Source organism: Melozone crissalis, unplaced genomic scaffold (assembly GCF_028551555.1).
Source record: "Melozone crissalis strain CALT ecotype California unplaced genomic scaffold, PUWL_Pcris_2 ptg000027l_1, whole genome shotgun sequence".
In the NCBI taxonomy this organism is placed as follows: Eukaryota; Metazoa; Chordata; class Aves; order Passeriformes; family Passerellidae; genus Melozone; species Melozone crissalis.
Window position 1 is genome coordinate 76,255,913 of NW_026535805.1, and position 17,236 is coordinate 76,273,148.

At 35.1% G+C, this 17,236-nt stretch overlaps 2 protein-coding genes across 3 annotated transcripts in view; one reads left to right on the forward strand and one right to left on the reverse strand.

Moving 5' to 3' along the window:
• Window positions 1-2,843, forward strand: part of IMPG1 (interphotoreceptor matrix proteoglycan 1) — a 54,348-nt gene extending 51,505 nt beyond the window's left edge. Inside the window, exons 18-19 of the mRNA XM_054279998.1 lie at window positions 24-107; window positions 2,255-2,843. Coding sequence (XP_054135973.1) covers window positions 24-55 — 32 coding nt within the window. The 3' untranslated portion in view covers window positions 56-107; window positions 2,255-2,843. The remainder of the gene's footprint in view (window positions 1-23; window positions 108-2,254) is intronic.
• Window positions 2,844-5,621: 2,778 nt separating this feature from the next.
• MYO6 (myosin VI) overlaps window positions 5,622-17,236 on the reverse strand; it is a 101,149-nt gene continuing 89,534 nt past the window's right edge. For both annotated transcript variants that reach the window (XM_054279608.1, XM_054279610.1), the window contains 4 exons: window positions 15,531-15,634; window positions 14,153-14,284; window positions 9,632-9,850; window positions 5,622-8,122 (listed from right to left, as the gene is read on the reverse strand). In XM_054279608.1, coding sequence (XP_054135583.1) covers window positions 7,923-8,122; window positions 9,632-9,850; window positions 14,153-14,284; window positions 15,531-15,634 — 655 coding nt within the window. In that variant the 3' untranslated portion in view covers window positions 5,622-7,922. The remainder of the gene's footprint in view (window positions 8,123-9,631; window positions 9,851-14,152; window positions 14,285-15,530; window positions 15,635-17,236) is intronic.

A 17,236-nucleotide genomic window follows, 5' to 3' on the forward strand; every position in this document is an offset into this window, starting at 1 on the left:
GTTTGGTTTTTTTACTCTTGTAGGTCACCAGATGAGTTTACAAAACCAAGACTGACAAGTTAGTCCCTGGAATTCTTCGTTTCCAGCATCAGCCACACAAAATCAAGGTTTGTAACTATTTTCAAGAGCCTTAAAAATCTGTTGTGTCCCATTGTCAATGTTATCAGGGAGCCTCTTCGTAGTAATTCCATACAAAGAAAAGCTCAGGGTTTTTTGATGCTTGATATGACAACTACGTTTGCTTCATAAATGTTTTTATGCAACAAAGTTCTGTTTTGTATAACCATGTGGTAATGTGGCAGTCACTGGAACATGGAAGGAAGAAGAAATACCTGAAATGACGAAGTTACACAAAATGCAATCCAAAGGACAGGTTTAAATAGCAGTGCTAAAAAAATCTCAGATCACTCAGTCTGGTTAAGCTACATAGAGTTTGGCAAGTAGGAATTCTAATTTGAGCAGAATATAGGTCATATCTCAAGTATTACTTCAAGTTTTGCAACTTGAAACACCTTGTATCTTTGTGGGGGGAAAAAAGACAGAAAGGAGAAAAGCTGAGTCAAACTTCCTCTAAAACTGACAGACTGTTTCTGATGTATCCGAGTATGTCCTCTTGTTAGGTAAAATAAAAAGCTTTTACTTTGCCATTTTCATTTTTCTGAATTACAGCCCAATTAAGAATTAAAAGGTTTTACTATAGCTGTTAGCACCCTTTTTTATTGTGGGGAATATCAGTACAGGAGTGCTCTTGGCACTAGCTGGACATTTTGGAAGACAGGATATCAACTACATGAATCTTGAGCTCCTAACATGTTTATTGTTATGTAAATAAAGGAACAAGCAAAGATACCATAAAGAAAATATTTATTGTCACTGATATTCATCATTCCCAGGTGTGATCTTTTCACGTAGAGTTATAGACTGAGCTGAAAATGGGGGGACTGGAATGCAAAGATAGAGATGGAGAAAGGTGGAGATGGACAAAGCAGCAGGGAGTAGCAGTTTGGAAAATCTCAAGAATGAACTCACTTCACTGGTCATAAAAGCATGAGCACAGATGTTTGCAATTAGTATTTTACACCCACCTTAAAAGAAATGTGCCTGTGGGCAATTGTAGACCAATAAACTTTCATAATAGCTAAACTACTTAAAATTTCTGCATAGAAAAGAATTAAATATTTTATTAAGTAATAAAATGGCACATCTGTGAAAGAAAAGACGGTCTGTGTCATCTAGACCATATTTGAATTGCCAAAAGTACATTGACAAAGCTCTTCTCAAGATCTAGTTAAGTAAATTAATTTAGTAAGAAATCCAGCAACCACAAAATTGAAATGGATTTTAAAAAACTGAGAGTCTATTTTTCATTGTTGCTTAAGTTCACAGTGAATGTTTACCCTTAGATTCAACATGTTTTTAATGATTTGAAAAAGTCAATGGCAGAAGAAAATGAAAGTCGAACACCTTTCATTAGCTGAAATTAAGAGGAGCACTTTGATTTCACAATCTAAAAAACTCCTTCAGGGCTAAGATTTTTTAAATAGAATATGACCCTTGAACTGTATTTTCAGGATGTGGCTATCTAGAGCTTGTAGGCCAAATTGAGAATTCAGTATTTAAATTCTGGTTTGCAATATGTAATGACAGAAGTGACAGCTTTTTAGGACATATTATCTAAAGTACAGCTCTGTATTTATAAAGGCATATATGAAAATAGGCATAAAGTTTCAGTAGAAGCTAAAATAACCCTGAAATCCTTCCCAAATATGAAAAATGTCTCCAGTTTAGTTATAGAATCACTGCATGGAAAATTATTGCAAAACTTCCTTATCAGAGGGGATTTTGATTGGGTGTTTTACCCAATTAGTCATTCATGAAGTAACAACCTTTACCATCTCCAGGGATGGTGCATCCACGACTTCTTTGGGCACTCTTTCAGTGCCTCACCACCCTCACAGTTAAGAATTCCTTCCTTACATCTAATCTAAATCTCTTTCACTTTAAAGCCATTCCCTCTAGTCCTATCACTCTCTGCCCTTGCAAAACATCTCTCTCCCTCCTTCTTGGGCCCCCTTTAGGTACTGAAAGGCCACTAGAAGGTCTCCCTGAAGCTTTCTCTTCTCAAAGCTCGATTCTTATGATGAACTACAATTATCAGATTTTCGTGTGACTTTGCCTATTAGCCATTAGATAAATAGAACACTTTCAAATTCAACAATACTTTTCAAATTACTTATGGGACTTTCTCTTATAGGTCTTCAAGAAAGAAGGTTTGCATTATTCAAGACTGGACTTCAGGATGAGTATGAGAAAAAAAAAAAATTCCTAAAGATACAGTATTTTGGCTCTAAAATCAGTGCACATTTAAAAAGAATAGTTTTACTGAAGGAAAAAAAATGGCCAAGTTGAGCAGCTTTTGAGCGTGTCTAAAATGCCTGGTAGGAAGTCCCCACTACTAAGATTCATGCATTAAGCGTCTGGTGCTTACACATCTTAACTGTTTTATTTAAGAGCTGAGTGCTAGAAGCAGATTTTGCTGAGATGTGACATTTTTCGGTATTGTATTTTACAGCAATTCTGGTAAAAATCTCAATGGAGCTTCAGTGCATTTCTATACCCCTCTACTAACCTTCCTTACACACACTGATGCAAATGGTGAATGGAAATTAGAATGTCATTGACCAAAGGCCACATTAAAAAAATTTGGGAACTTCTTCATTCCCTCTCTGAATGCTCACATGGCAAATCACACAGAAGTTGCATTTAATTTTCCAAGGGTTTCCATGAACATCAGATTCCTATTTTTCTGTTAAAAAATACATAATTTTTACATACCTACATATTTACTTAGCTGTTTAATTCTGGTAACAGAATTCTGGTGACAGGTTATCCTAAGACTTTAACCTTTTTGCTGAGGTACAATATGTGGAGCTTCATCTTTTTAGAACATGAGATTTGTATTCACAAGCACCCGCCTGGTAATGAGTAGACTAGAATTGCACATGAGAACCTACACTTTAGAGTCAGCATCCACACAAATAATTTTGAGAGGTTACTGTTAGTTTTTGTAGGAGAAATCCAAGCAGACAATGGGTGGCCATTAAGTATTTTGTAGGCTTATTAATTTATGAATCAACAATCCTGATTCAAGTAGAAGCATTATTTTACCTTGAGTATCTTTTTCTTGAGTATGTGTGTGTATTTATATTCTGCACCAGTGTTGTACTCAGGCACTGGTTTGCTGCTTGGTGCACACCAGAAGTCGTACTTACAGCTCAAACTGAGCTCCTACAAAGTTCATGACTATCCTGGATGACAGCCCCTCATCCAGATGTGAAACTTCCATGTATTCAGGACAGCAGCTGACTTTGGTGACACAAACTCTTACTTCGTGCCGTGCAGTTACCACAGCAAAGACTGAACTTTGATTTCCTTCTCAAGTCCTCTCAAAAGAACTGTTTATGAATTGCAAACAACGGCACGGGTTTGCCTGCAAAACCACCGGAACTGGTGACTGCGTACGGATGAAGGCAGTGCACCAAGAACACAAGCTTGAGTTTCTACAGCTTACATAGTGGTTTTACTTTATTTAACTAGGAAAGAAAAATAAAGAAGAAACCTAAGATGTGTTTTTACACAGTAACATTTCAGAATAAAATTACTTTAAAAGTACTTTTTGCAAGGAACTGGAAGTCATCCTTGCCTACAAATGCTAGCTTTTCACTATTGCTCATGTAAGCTAAGAATGCATTAAGAATGCTGATAGCATTCCATTTTTTTCCATTACAAATGTATTTTTGTATGTGTTTAGTGTATTTCAATTTGTACTAGTTATCATTAGTCAGATTAAAAAATAAGTAATTTTAAAATGTGTATTTTAATAATGATTATTCATGATTGTATTTATCACTCTCAACACTTAATTACCAAATATTTGCTGGATGTAAACCTTTTGTATTTCAATAAAACATAATAAAATTATTTACTTGAAAATTTCACAGGGAATTGAAGTGGTACCTAGTATTGCATGTAAGCTTATCATGTTACTTTAAAACTGATATAAAGTTACAGTTGGCGAAAAAGCCATAAGGAAACTGAAACAAAATTACATTTCCTAGATAAAGTATTAATTACTTGAATCTTTTAAAATTAAAAAACTACCACTGTAATTTGGCCCTTAAGATGAGAAAGTTCTATAAGACTCTAAGGAGAACACAAAACCACAAAACCCTCACAAAAGCAATATCACATCTCCATCCCAAACATAAAGCTTCCCCCACAGAGCACACATTCCAAGCAGCAGAGTTGATGTCACCAGTCACTGACTGACACAAGCTAAAATTAAATGGATGCAGAGTACATGGCATAGCAAATAATAGACACATTGGAAGTGATAGCAATAAATGTTTTTTAAAAAGTATTGAAAGTAAAAAGACACTTGTTTAAATAAATATTGAGAAATGAAGCTTGAGATTTAGGAAAACAAAATCAGAATTTTCTAATATCAGAATGTTATTTTGGAGGAACACTTACCTTAGAAAGTAAAGATAAAATCTTTACTAGAATAAAGCTTTAAAACGTAGGTTTAGGCACCAAAAATATCTCATGGAAAAACAGCAGATATAACCAGCAAAGAAATATTTTGGCTTTTCTCATAACTTAATTAACCCTTATGCTTCAACTCTTCAAAGACAAAACAGTAAGAAGATACAAGTAAGATTTCAACATGGAATGTGTTTATTTTTTATTTTTAATTTTCATTACAGTATTAAGAGGTCATTTAAATACTTTAAATAAAGATATTTGAAGAAAAACCCAGAGGATTCAACTAGGTAAAGAAAAACACAATCTTATCAGTGGATAAAAGACAAGTACTGAATGACCTTAGGATCTTCAGAATAACATCCTCAAGAAAATGCATATTCCTGGGTCACCTAGTCAGGAATGCAGCTTAGTGTGGTGCTTCTCTTCCTGTTCTTTGTTTTGTGGAACATTTTAGGCAGATCTCAACTATAATGAACAGCTTCACTGACAGGCAGGAAGAATTTTTTTTTAATGAAACATGCAGAGAACCAAGTCAATGTGCTTTAAAAACCTCTATAATTTTCTCTATAATTATAAATCAGATAGGCATCAGGTCATACTACAGTCCTAAATATCAACCCTCTCCCCTCCTTTTATATTTCCTCTCCAAATCAACCAACTATAATTATCTGACACATTACAAAGGACCATGGAAACAATTGGTTAGGCAGTTAAATATTACCAGACATGTAAAAAAAATAAAATAATCTGAAACTAATTGAAAATTAATTATGTTTCACAAAAGGATAAGTAAAACTAAGAGCAGAAGCTGCTTTTGGTGTGGAGTGAAAAAAGGGAAAAAAAAAAAGCAGTCTGCTACTGTGCAAAGTAGAATACCCCAATTTCTGGAATGCATGTTGTGCTTCCCTCAGGCATACTTCTGGAGCAATGCTGGGAGGTGGGAACATCTCATTTAAGATGTCCAGCCACCAGACCCTCTTCAACTATTTCAAAGTCCATTTTATTTTCATGATAGCTCATATTTGTTAGTCATTTAGTAAAGAAAAATTTCCATACACCCATTCTGATGAAAAAAATTTCTTTCAAATGCCAGTCAAGGAAATCCTGACATAACTAAAGGAAGAGAGTGGAAACATACAGTTAATTTTATTTAAAGTTCTCTGCAGGTATATTTAGACACATACATACTAAAATATATAAGCACATATATGTGTACATACCTACACACATGTAAGCATTTGAGGTTCTTTGCTTACAATATTCAGTCTCATAAGATCCATGGATTTTTAAAGATACATACAGTGAGATGGAATGTGTTAAGTCCAGCAGCTAAACCTGACAGAAACACACACAGGTCAGGTCAGTGATTTTTCTTCCTTGGATCGCATGAGTGAGCACAGCTTCTTGCAGTGCTAAGTGTTTGGGGACTGGAAGCTGTCACATTTTGGTTCCAATGCAGTAACACATTAAACCAGTAATCTAAATTTCATAAGCTGCATCTTTAAACTCACGCAACACTGTACAGGTTTGCACACAACTTCCCAGCCAGTAGTCTGATGCCCTTCTTTCCTCTTCCAGCCAAAAATGACTGTTTCAGTGAAAAATTTGGGTTAAATGAAAACAATTTTCTCATTTGCAATCACATGAGCAGGAAGTAGAGTGGGTCTGCAGCAGAAGCTGAGATTCCCTGATGCAGTGGGTGTGTAGTGAGTTAAATACCACTTGAATATCTCCACATTATTCCCATGAGGAGTGTGTTTATAACAACAAGCAGACTGTGGCACGCAACCATAGTCTAAGGTCAGCAAGGACCTTTCTCTGTGCTACAGAATCACCCCTCTTGAAAATTCAGTATATTTATGCCTTTTAAAAATGAAAGTTTCCAGGAGGTTTCATGCTCAGTAAGGAGTGTGGAAATTATTTCATACTGTAAGCAAACTGTCAATTTATAAGGGCAAAAATTCATTTTTAAATCAAGCTATGAATTGGACATCAAGCTACTTATATTTTGGATTTCTATTAAGAGAGATAATAAATGGTCATGTTTAATTTGTTGAAATAATGGCTAGCAAGGTAAAGCAACATTCACTTAAGTGAAAAAGATGCTTCTTAAAACTGCATGAAATTAATGATTCCCACCCACAAAAACTCCCCAAACAAGCAGTTTCATAAGGGAACTATTACAAGCTATGAAACTTGATAGAGGAGATTAATATACAGCTCAGCATCCAAGTCACTATGATATTTCAGTACACTAAAAATTGTATCTATTTCATCAGCACATATTATTAAGATGCATTATGTTGTTGGACCAATTTTTTATACAGTCTAACAAAAGTTACAGACCTTGTATATCTTGTTACAGTTAAAATAAAGAGGATTTCTGAGGCTCAGGCCTCAATACTCAGTTAAGTTATACTGCCAGCAAAAAGCTGAACATATTTCCCTTAGTGCTATCCTTAATCTTATATACCTTCAGATACAAAGCTTGGACAATTTTGCGTAGTATGTTGAAATTACACTACCTGGCTAAACAAACTGTCCAAGAATCGCTAATAGAAATGTCGTCAGAAAAATAAAGTCTGAAGCAGATTTGTACTAAAAAGAGAGAAAAAAAATCTACAAGAAAAGTGGTATAAACCCTAAAGAGCAGTACATTCTTTGAGGACCTCCAATATTATACTATTTTGACGTATATGAATGCTTTTCTTGGAACATACAGAAAACTGTTTCTCTTGAACCAAGACAGAGAATGAATTTAATAGGGGTTTATAGGTCTCAAGTTTAGGAGGATTTCCCATCAGGTTCTGGAAAAACAAAAATCATTAAATACAGACACTAACCAGTTTGCAAATCAGGACATAAAATGTCTCAGATTATATAAAAGTATACTCCAACTTCTCCATAACAGAAGTCAAAGCTAAGGCCTCACAATTCCAGTTATTAATAATAGCATATTCTCTTTACTAGGCCACCACTTGAAGCCAGCTACTCAGTGTTTTAAAGAAGGAATCTTATAAAAAGCTGGTTGCAGTGCAGTTCTTTGCAATATGTACCCAAGTACAGACAGATTGCTTGAAAGTATTAAGAGTTACAACAGAAACTGTTAAAGAAAATGCAACATAAAAACAAAATGCAGCAAACTACACCGCCTGAAGTTTCTTCAGGGTCCTCATACCTAGTAAAGTTCACTACACAGATTAAACATCATGAAGTACAAATTAACAAACCACATGATTAATAAAATCTGTTCACTTTATATTAAACATCTCTACTCTGATTACAGAACGTTTAGGCCCTCTGTAGCACAGAGGAACTCTTCCCTTTGGATCGCGGGCCAGGTTCTCATCGCGAACGCTCCCGTGCCGCCTGCCCGCTTATTTCAACAGGTTCTGCAGCATCGCCGTAGCGTAGGTGGGGCGAGCTTGTCTGCTCGCAATTGCGTTTTGCAGATACTGGATGCCTCCACAGCGTTCCCAAATCTCTTCAAACTGCCTCGGTAAAATTTCAGCACCTCGCTTTCGGGTTAAGCCAGTCTCTTCAAGGTTAAGCTCACACATATCCATGTCATCCTTACCTGAAATGGTAAAGGGAAAAAGAAAACATATTTTACATCATTGAAAGATGCCATCAATAAAAATTAGATCCTTGTTAATTATATTTCCTCTCTGTAGATCTGGTTGGCTGGTAGACTTCAGAGCTTATGAGGAAGTCCTCAGATACAGGCATTTTTCAGTTTCCTGGTTTTTTGTTACACAGAGAACACTAAAACAGTATGAGAATAAACTAATATCAGATGCTGCAATTGACAAAGCTGTGCTTAAACAGCAAGCAAAAAGGAATAAAGGGAAGAGGCCAAAAGATCATCATCTCGATACATTCTTCTGAAACCCATTACAGGATGACAACCACATTTGGATTACATATACCTTCAGTTTCAGGCCACTTCACAGTGAACTGCTTTACTTACGGTTAAATGTAGCAAAGCAACTAAGAATTCCAGACTTTGGATCAAGTAGCTAATCTGTCAGCCTACCACACAAAACAAACAGTGGGACCAACATAGGCAATCCACTGAAATTATATGTGTAGCTCACAAACTAAATCGTAATTTATTTTTAACAGGTACTCACGACAGCAGTGCTACTTTTAGCTATGGGCTTTGGCACTGAACAGCAACAGCTGGTATAAGGAATTCTACTTAAAATAATTTGCAGAAAAAAAACTTTTGTTGCCAGTAAAGCATAATCCTGTAGTGAAACAAATTGGCTATGGCCTTTCCTCAGTCTCTAAGTTAAATACAAAATCTCAAAACACAGAAGCGTAAGCAGCATTTCTCCAGTGTTTTCTCCCCTGTTCCTTACCCTCCAGAAAAGGAGGATACATTTCACTACCAGATAAATCTCTACCTATCCATTGCAACATTTATTTTAAATTTTTAAGATTAAAAAGCTATTTTCCCATACTAAGTAGCATAAACAGGGTAAAAGCATCAGCTTGCTATTAGCCTCATGCTATGGACAGACAATGTAACATATGCACAAATTGTTTTGATACAAACTGCTTGCAATTCTTTACAGCTAACTTAAAAACAGTATAATAATGAGTAGACCTTTCCCAGATAAATTGTGATGTTTTATCTTCACACTGTCTCCAGTTCAAGGAATAATCTCAGGGTTTGTAATAATACAACTCTTTCCATTTGATTTCCCACTGTCTATGGCTTCCCAAATTGAAGTATGTGTAGAAGTAAAACATAGGACCAGTTACATGTCCCAGTGATATTCTGAAACATTTGGCCACCATCAGCAGCAGTCCCAAATCCTCAAATTCTGCCCAGATAAGAAGAAAGAAAGAGAGGAAGGGAGGGAGGAAGGAAGTGGCAGAAGGAAGGAAGTGGTGGAAGGAAGTGGCGGAAGGAAGGAAGTGGCGGAAGGAAGTGGCGGAAGGAAGTGGCGGAAGGAAGTGGCGGAAGGAAGTGGCGGAAGGAAGGAAGGAAGGTCGGTCGGTGGGGAACTTGGAACTTCATCCTCTTTTTCTGAAGTTTGTTATCAACTCTGAACCTTCTCAAAGTTTCAACACCAACCTGCTACAAGCAGAATGGGTGCCTTGTCAGGGTGAAGCTCCATTTGCCGAGCAATCCAGGGCCCATCAAAGTGTGCGTACCACCAGCCCTTCTTCTTGTTCTGGGGGTCCTTGTACTGGTCCGCGGGGCGGATGAAGGGAATGCGGAAGTAGCGCTGCTGCCTGTTTATTTCAATCTCTTGTTGTCTGCCTGGGAGCTGGGCTGCGGGGTTCTGTTGTGCTATCATACAAAACATGCCCCCAAAAATAAGTGAACAAAGCAATTAGAAAACAAGAAAGCCATATTATTTCCTTTATTAATCAGCACATTAAAAAACAAACAAAACAGCAAAACAAACAAGAAAACAACCCCCCCCGCAAAACCCAAGAGATGATCTCTCAAGGTCATCTGAAGTCTCAGCAAACCTAGAAAGTATTCCCATCTCATATAATGTGCATTCTGTTAATTGCAACAGCTAAAACACTGGTCAGAAATGGCTTATGTTGACTCCTGTACATGTTGCCCAATGGCAAGTTTAAACAAAACTAAGTAAATAAAATAACATATTCTGCTTTTAATCAATATTTAAGGTAAAACTTGCCATGTAAAATTTCTTACCAACCAGAAACACTAATCAGTAACTGCTTTAGTTCAGTCCATTTCTTTGTAAAAAAAGATCACAGCGCACAGAAGCATTTTCAGTTGCAAACATACAAAAGCATCACTTGATGTTTGACAGTCGACACAAAAGGATGTATAAAACTGTTAGAAATTACTAATTTGTTAATGGAAATGTTGGCAATAAATACTGCTTATTACAAAGATGCCACCAAACAATTTTCTGCCTAGATTTCTAAAAGTCAAAATCTGGCATTAGAAGTAATTTCTGGCTGCTTTCTTTTTTCAAGGAATTTTTTATTTCAGACCATTAAGATCAGCTGACTAAACTTCTAAAGGAGAAAGTTACATGAAATTTTTTCAAGTTTCATATATATTTTTGCTAAATATTTTCCACATGCATTTTTGGACTTTTTAAGTTCCCCATATTCCAGACTCTAGAGAGAAACTCGCTTTCAAATAAAAGCAGATACTCTCTCTGTTAATGCATCAAATGATCAACCTTCTTAATCTTACATATACACTATCATAATCAGTTTTAAATAATAAATGCTCTTAAAAGCAACATCCTTTCCTTTAATAACTGCCCCTGCAAAAGTTTGTTACTGATTTTGTTTTAGTGGTTTACACCACTGTTACAGATACCCTGCTTATGAACCTTTACCATCTCTACAGAAGAAAATCAGGATAAACTTTTTATGTTTCAGCATAAAAGGAATAATTAAAAGTGAATTCAATTTTTTTCCTTGTCTATTGAGCAACAAAGAGAATTTCTGAGCTAACATTTATTAATATAAAAAAAGGCAATTACTTTTAATAACTTATTTTTACAGTCATGAACAGGACTAATATAGACTAGCAACTACACCTTGAAATTTCTTCTGCCTAGATTCAAGCAAAAATAATTTTTCTAAACCTGAACAGCAGAACCTTAACAAACCCCTATATGTAATACGTATCAAATCTCCTTTTTTTAATGTGCACATTAACAACAAACATAGAAGAAAAAGCACCCAGATTTTAACACAATGTTACTTTTATACATCAACTCTGATAAAACACACACCTTACAGGAAGACAGAGTATATAAAAAACTAATTTAATTTTATGTATTGTCTGAACATTTATCCCAGCAGATCAGTACTTAAGTATTGTTGAATACTTTTTGCACTGCAACAGTAATTGCTAAGGCTCATTTACTCCTAGGCACATCTAAATCTAGAGAAGAGGGCAAATCTAGAGAACAGAAATGCTAAGCAGCCAATGGAGCCTCTATTGGTGCTATAGAACTGCGGCTCTCTATTCAGAAGAAACCATCACCTGAATGTTAGTCTGTGTGCTAGGAAAATAGTTGTTACATTATGTTGATTCCAGAGTTTTGCTACAACAAAAAGCCATGTGCAGACATTAAAAAAAAAGGCTAGAACAAGAGTGGTTTTGGGGTGTTGGTGGTTGTGGAAAAAAAAATCGGAGATTATATCTTTCAATAATTTATATAAGAAGGTTATTTCACTCTCCCTTCCCATGACTCCTCAAATGGGTAGGTTTTCATGCAGATAAGTACATTTTTAATTACTACAGTAATGTATAATTACCATCAGATGAATAACATTGTCAAATTATAATTTATTTTTTTTTACAATTAACTTCTATGTACATGTGTAGCAAAACACTGGATTAATCAATGTTAGTATAGAGCTCTCAAGTGTTCCTATTCTTCAAAGTTAGCTTAAACAACTGTCTCCTCACTTACTTGAGTTGGTCAAAAATGGTGCAAAATCTGTGAACAAATATTACATGTTGAACAAAATATGAAAGTGCTGATCCCTTGTAAGTTATGGCTTCATTACAACATCAACATTTTTCACCAATGCTGATAACACACAAATAGGAATTCTAGCTACAACATAAATGCAGATTCTAAGTGTTTCTACTCTTTTTCTACTTCTATTTTTCATCAAGATTTAACCTCAAAATTAATCACCTTAATAATTTGCAATTCCTGTTACAAAGCTTCAGTGGTAAATTGCTCTGACAAATCTGCTATTTAATTAATGTAGTACTTTATTTTTTGACATTTCTGCTAGAAAAAAAACTTCCAGAGCTCTGTCAATACCAGTAATAATACACAAACCAGTGCTTAGCTTCTATACTGAATGTATGAATTTAAATAAAGGATACTTATAAAATTACATTAAAGGATACTGTAAAACTACATTAAATCAATGAAGAGATGTAACGAAAAAACTACATCACTTGAAGCCCACATCCACTGACACCGGAAAGACTTTTAGCTTAAACACCTAAGAAATAAGAATTTCTTCTTACTACCTTCTCAGATGACTACAGTACATATGTATGTGAAATGCCCATGTGGTATAATTATTTGCAATGCAAAGAATTATACTGGCATTAAGAGTCTCTAAAGGTCACTATCAATTTCTTCTGAGCTGCAAGGTTCTCTTATTCTCTTATTATTATGCCATATTTCAATGAAGTTAAAAAAATACAATGAAAAACACTGAAAAGAATGCAGCAAATATCTCAAAAGTGATAAGAATATGAATATTCTCAGCTTTGTGTGCAAAAATCCAAAGATCATCTGCTCTTTGATACTTCCCATCAGCAACACTGTGTATGAATATTTTACCCATTTAGCTCCAGAGAGAACGTTCAAAGCAATTTACCACTTGGCAGAAGTGCTTCAAATGCCTTTTCCTGCCATTTCAGTCACAAGCTTTTTTAAGCGGTTAAAACCACATTTCAGACACAAGGACCCATTATTTGATAATATCTTCTCCAGGGGTCCAGATTTTGCCTGCCACATATCCATACTAAAATTCCCTGAGAACCTCAAACTCAGGTAATTCTCAAGTAATAAATAACTCAAGTAAATGAATCAAGGGGAAGGAGGTGCCTTTGTACATGGACTGAAATTACCTAGGGCACCTGGACTCCCTGGGATGCTTATTCTCCATGTCCCAGGACAATGCCTTAATCTCAGGCTCACGTGACTTTGGGGAGAGCACTTTCTGCCTATCTTCCCTTTTCTTTGTCTCTCCCATGAACTGTGTGACAGGAACACAAATATCAAATATAATGGAACAAAAAGACAAAAGGAATGATCTGACTAAATTGCTCCATGCATTTACTGTGATGCTATAAATTTCTTAGATTCCTTTTGTACAGATGATCACCAGACTTTTGAGGTGGAATGTTGCGAAAAGAGTAACAGTCCACTCTGTAAATAACACTCCAGAAACCAGGTACAGAAACTCCTGTACTGAAACTCCTGTGGCAGTCTGAAACTCCTACACTTCCTTGATGAATGCAAGAGAAACTTACTCTGATTAGTGCGTTGCTTTGTCAATAAACACCAGCCTGTAAAATCAGTAGAAGGAGGGGTCTAAATAGAAAACAGGGTCTACACAAAATTTGTCACCCCATGAGCCAGAATTACAGCATCAACACTCAGATTTTATAAAGGAGGATGTAACATGATGTATGTAAGCAGTGATGTAAACGACAGAATTAGTAGCACCTTTTAAAAGTATCTATATCTATGTCTACATGGCTATATATTATGAAATATTAAAGTAGCACAGCAATGAACATTTAACAAAAATGCCAGCACCTGCATCAGTAGATCAAGAACTCTTTTTAACAGATATCAGCTGGATGTGAGAAAAGGTTTTAAGAGAGAGCTGTTCAGCATAAGAAGCTGGGTCTACCGAAAGTGTTTTCATTTCTGTGAAGAATTTGCCAGTTTCAATCTTTCCAAAATATTTACCTTAAATCAACATAAAACACTCCTAAAAAACTCCAAGTTTCTTCAACCTAGCAAACCCAGAATACATTCCAGAAATGTTCTCTTTAGAATATTATCACCAAAATTACTACAAACACAAAACTATCTCTCCTCACCATAGTCTGTGACTGATTTGGGAGCACGCTGTTCTGTTTCTGCATTGCGTTTCTTATTCTTGGATTTCCAAGCATGATACACCTTTAGCCTTCGGTGGAACTCTTCTCTGCAAGCTGCCAAGAGTTCAATATCTATACCAAAAAAAAAGGAGAAGGAGAAGGCATGAGTGAGAAAAGTCAGAAAAATATTTATCAAATGTTTTTCTATATTGATAAGGTATATGATTGGAGATCAAGCTGTGACACTAATAGGATAAAATGTAATATAAAACCCCCTAACTCTCTGCAGCACAGGGCCTGTGTTTTATGGCCCAAAAAGTCCCTCAGAGTTTGATGAATCCTTTCTGCTTTAGAGTAAAGGCAGTCCCCAAAGTAGCTGTTGTACTGGGATATTTGGAGCAGTAAAGTGCTACAAATATTTCTGTTGACAGTATCACGATACAAGCAGCACAGAAACAAATTTAAAAAAAAGTTTAATTGCACTGCTGAACATTATTTCTGCAACTGAAAAAAAAGAAAAACAGAAATTTGACTGCTTAGATTTGTATTCGTTTTTCATGTATGTATTTTAATTTTTCTGAATTTCATTATGCTAAGAATTGAATGATGACAAGGCTTTTTCATTAGTTATCTCAGAGTATCCAAGCTGGCTTCATGAGGAAAGAACTCCACTTATTACTGCACCATTACATAGCTGAAAACAATGCTCCAGTCTTGCATATGTAAAAACACTAAAAGAGAATGAGTTACTTTCCAATTTCTACATCCAGGAAGAAATTCTGAGTGATCTTAAATTACAAATTAACCAACTGCTTTCAATAAGAAGCAGGAAGAAACAGTAATATCTAAAAGATGAATAATTCTTCTCTATTTCTATCTTCAGAGCACTGAGGCCAAGGTGAGTAATTCCCCACTGTAAGCTTCCAAAAAGAAGTTACACATTGTGAAAATTAAAGAATAATAGGAATATCTAAGACAGAACATATTTTTGCTTTCTTTATGATTTGGTGACAGCAAGAACTGATAGCAAAAAAATTCTTAGAACATGCAAATTCTAGGTGAAGCATAATAACTACTATTCCCTCTGTGGAAGTACATCAAATGGAGTGAACTTAATTAAGAAGTTATAGCATGTATTTTATTCCCAAGATGTTTATTATCATAAATATATAATCCCTAAAAGACATAACAATGGAAATCCTGTTTCCTTAATATGGAAATAGCTTTGTGTATTGTTCTTTTGGGGGTAAGAGAATTTTTAAAATTAATTTTTTATTCACTCAAAGTAATGTAAACTTTTAATCTTTGTTATAGGAAGAAAGTAACACTTTTTGTATAACTACAACTTGAACTCTTTCTCAGAAAAAAAAACACTTACCACAGGAAGTGTTGATTGTATCACGAAGCTCTGCATATTTCCACTTACTGAGATCATGCTTCTTAGTACCAGCAGCAGCTTTTGTGGCTTGCACTGCAGGACCCCTGCAATTATTTTTAAAATATGTATTTTCAATATATATTTTTCCAAGTATTAAACAGGAATTTTTGTAAGAAGAGGAAGAAATCCCATGATCAATAATGTGTCATAGTTATTACCACACAGACAAAATACCATAGTATTTTCAAGTTGTTTAAATTATCAAGAGAAAATGAAAATATATTTTATGCTCAAAATCATATCATAATCTGATTTGCCTCCTAAAGATTAAAAGGAATTGTAATTGATACCTTTAATGTATGGAAAGACACATATTCTGAGTAGCTCATCCCACATGGATGTACATTTTACTTAGTGAGAACCAAGATGCAGAAAACAAAGACTGAACATTTTTAGTTCCATTCAAAAAACAGACAAGGAAAAATATTCCTGAAGTAGAACAAGGAGAAGAAAGAAAGGGCATTTCCTCTGCTATTTAAAATTGGTCTAGGACAAAATCATTGTTCCTAACCTTGAGAAAATATTCTGTCTTTGACAAAAACCTAACTTGAGAGAAGAAACCAAATTAATTCTATATTGGCTATCTAATAACAGCAATATTTATTTTGAGTTGGGAGTGATGATATTGATCATCAAGATCATCAAGAGTGGTGATATTTATCATCAAGGTAAAAAAGACCACTCAGACTAAAGGCTGACCAGTACAAAAAGACTCATTGAAACTCAGTATTTTCCAAAGGCAAAAGGTCTTCACCATGTCGGTAATGTCAAAGTCAGTCAACAGCAAATCAAAGTGAGGAATTATTACTAAAATCTCAATCATCTATAGGAAAATGTACAATGTTTCCATGTACGAAACGAGCATTAGATATAAACATAAGCCTGAATTTCTTTTTTTCCCCAAGAAATGTGGTATGGGTAAGTGGAAGAACCCTCCCTCAGGAACAGAAAACTTCCTGTGGATGATTTGCTTATAAAATAAGTTGAAAACACTGCAATGTTCAGTGATGATCAGCACATCTTTTTAACACTACGGAATTCAAGAGTAGACACAAGATTTTACCAGTCTCTGCTCATGACTAAGAACAAAAATTGAATTCTTTCAGGATCTGAAGGAATTTCTTCAAAAGAAACTAGATCTTTAACAAGGTAGCAAAGTTCTTGATGCAATAAGAAAAAACAGGCTTTTTCATTGGAAGGTCTGTTTGTGCAGTAATATCTTTGTGGGACAGGCACAGTATTAATAGGTATAATCTAGTGAATATTATTTTAACATTTATTTTTCCATAAAGGTCTCATGTGGTACCATGAAGTTTTATGTTTATTTTCCTTTTTTAATTAGAAGGTTATAAAAAACTATTATAACCTGAATTTTTTCTTTATGCAGATACAGCAGTTTTGAAAGCAGAAATAACAAATGCAATTTAAATTTCATTGAGTAAACCTAACATTCCTCTTAATAACAACTGAACCATCTCTTCAGTATAATTAAAACTACAGAATCTTGCTGTTGGAGTAGCAGCTTAATGTCTACTCATACTACTAATCCAAGTCCACACAGCTTCCAGTTGGAGTTTGAGAAGTCGAACTTAAAAAATTGACTTAGAACTACTCATGACTGTAAAACAAATACCTGGACAAACTTC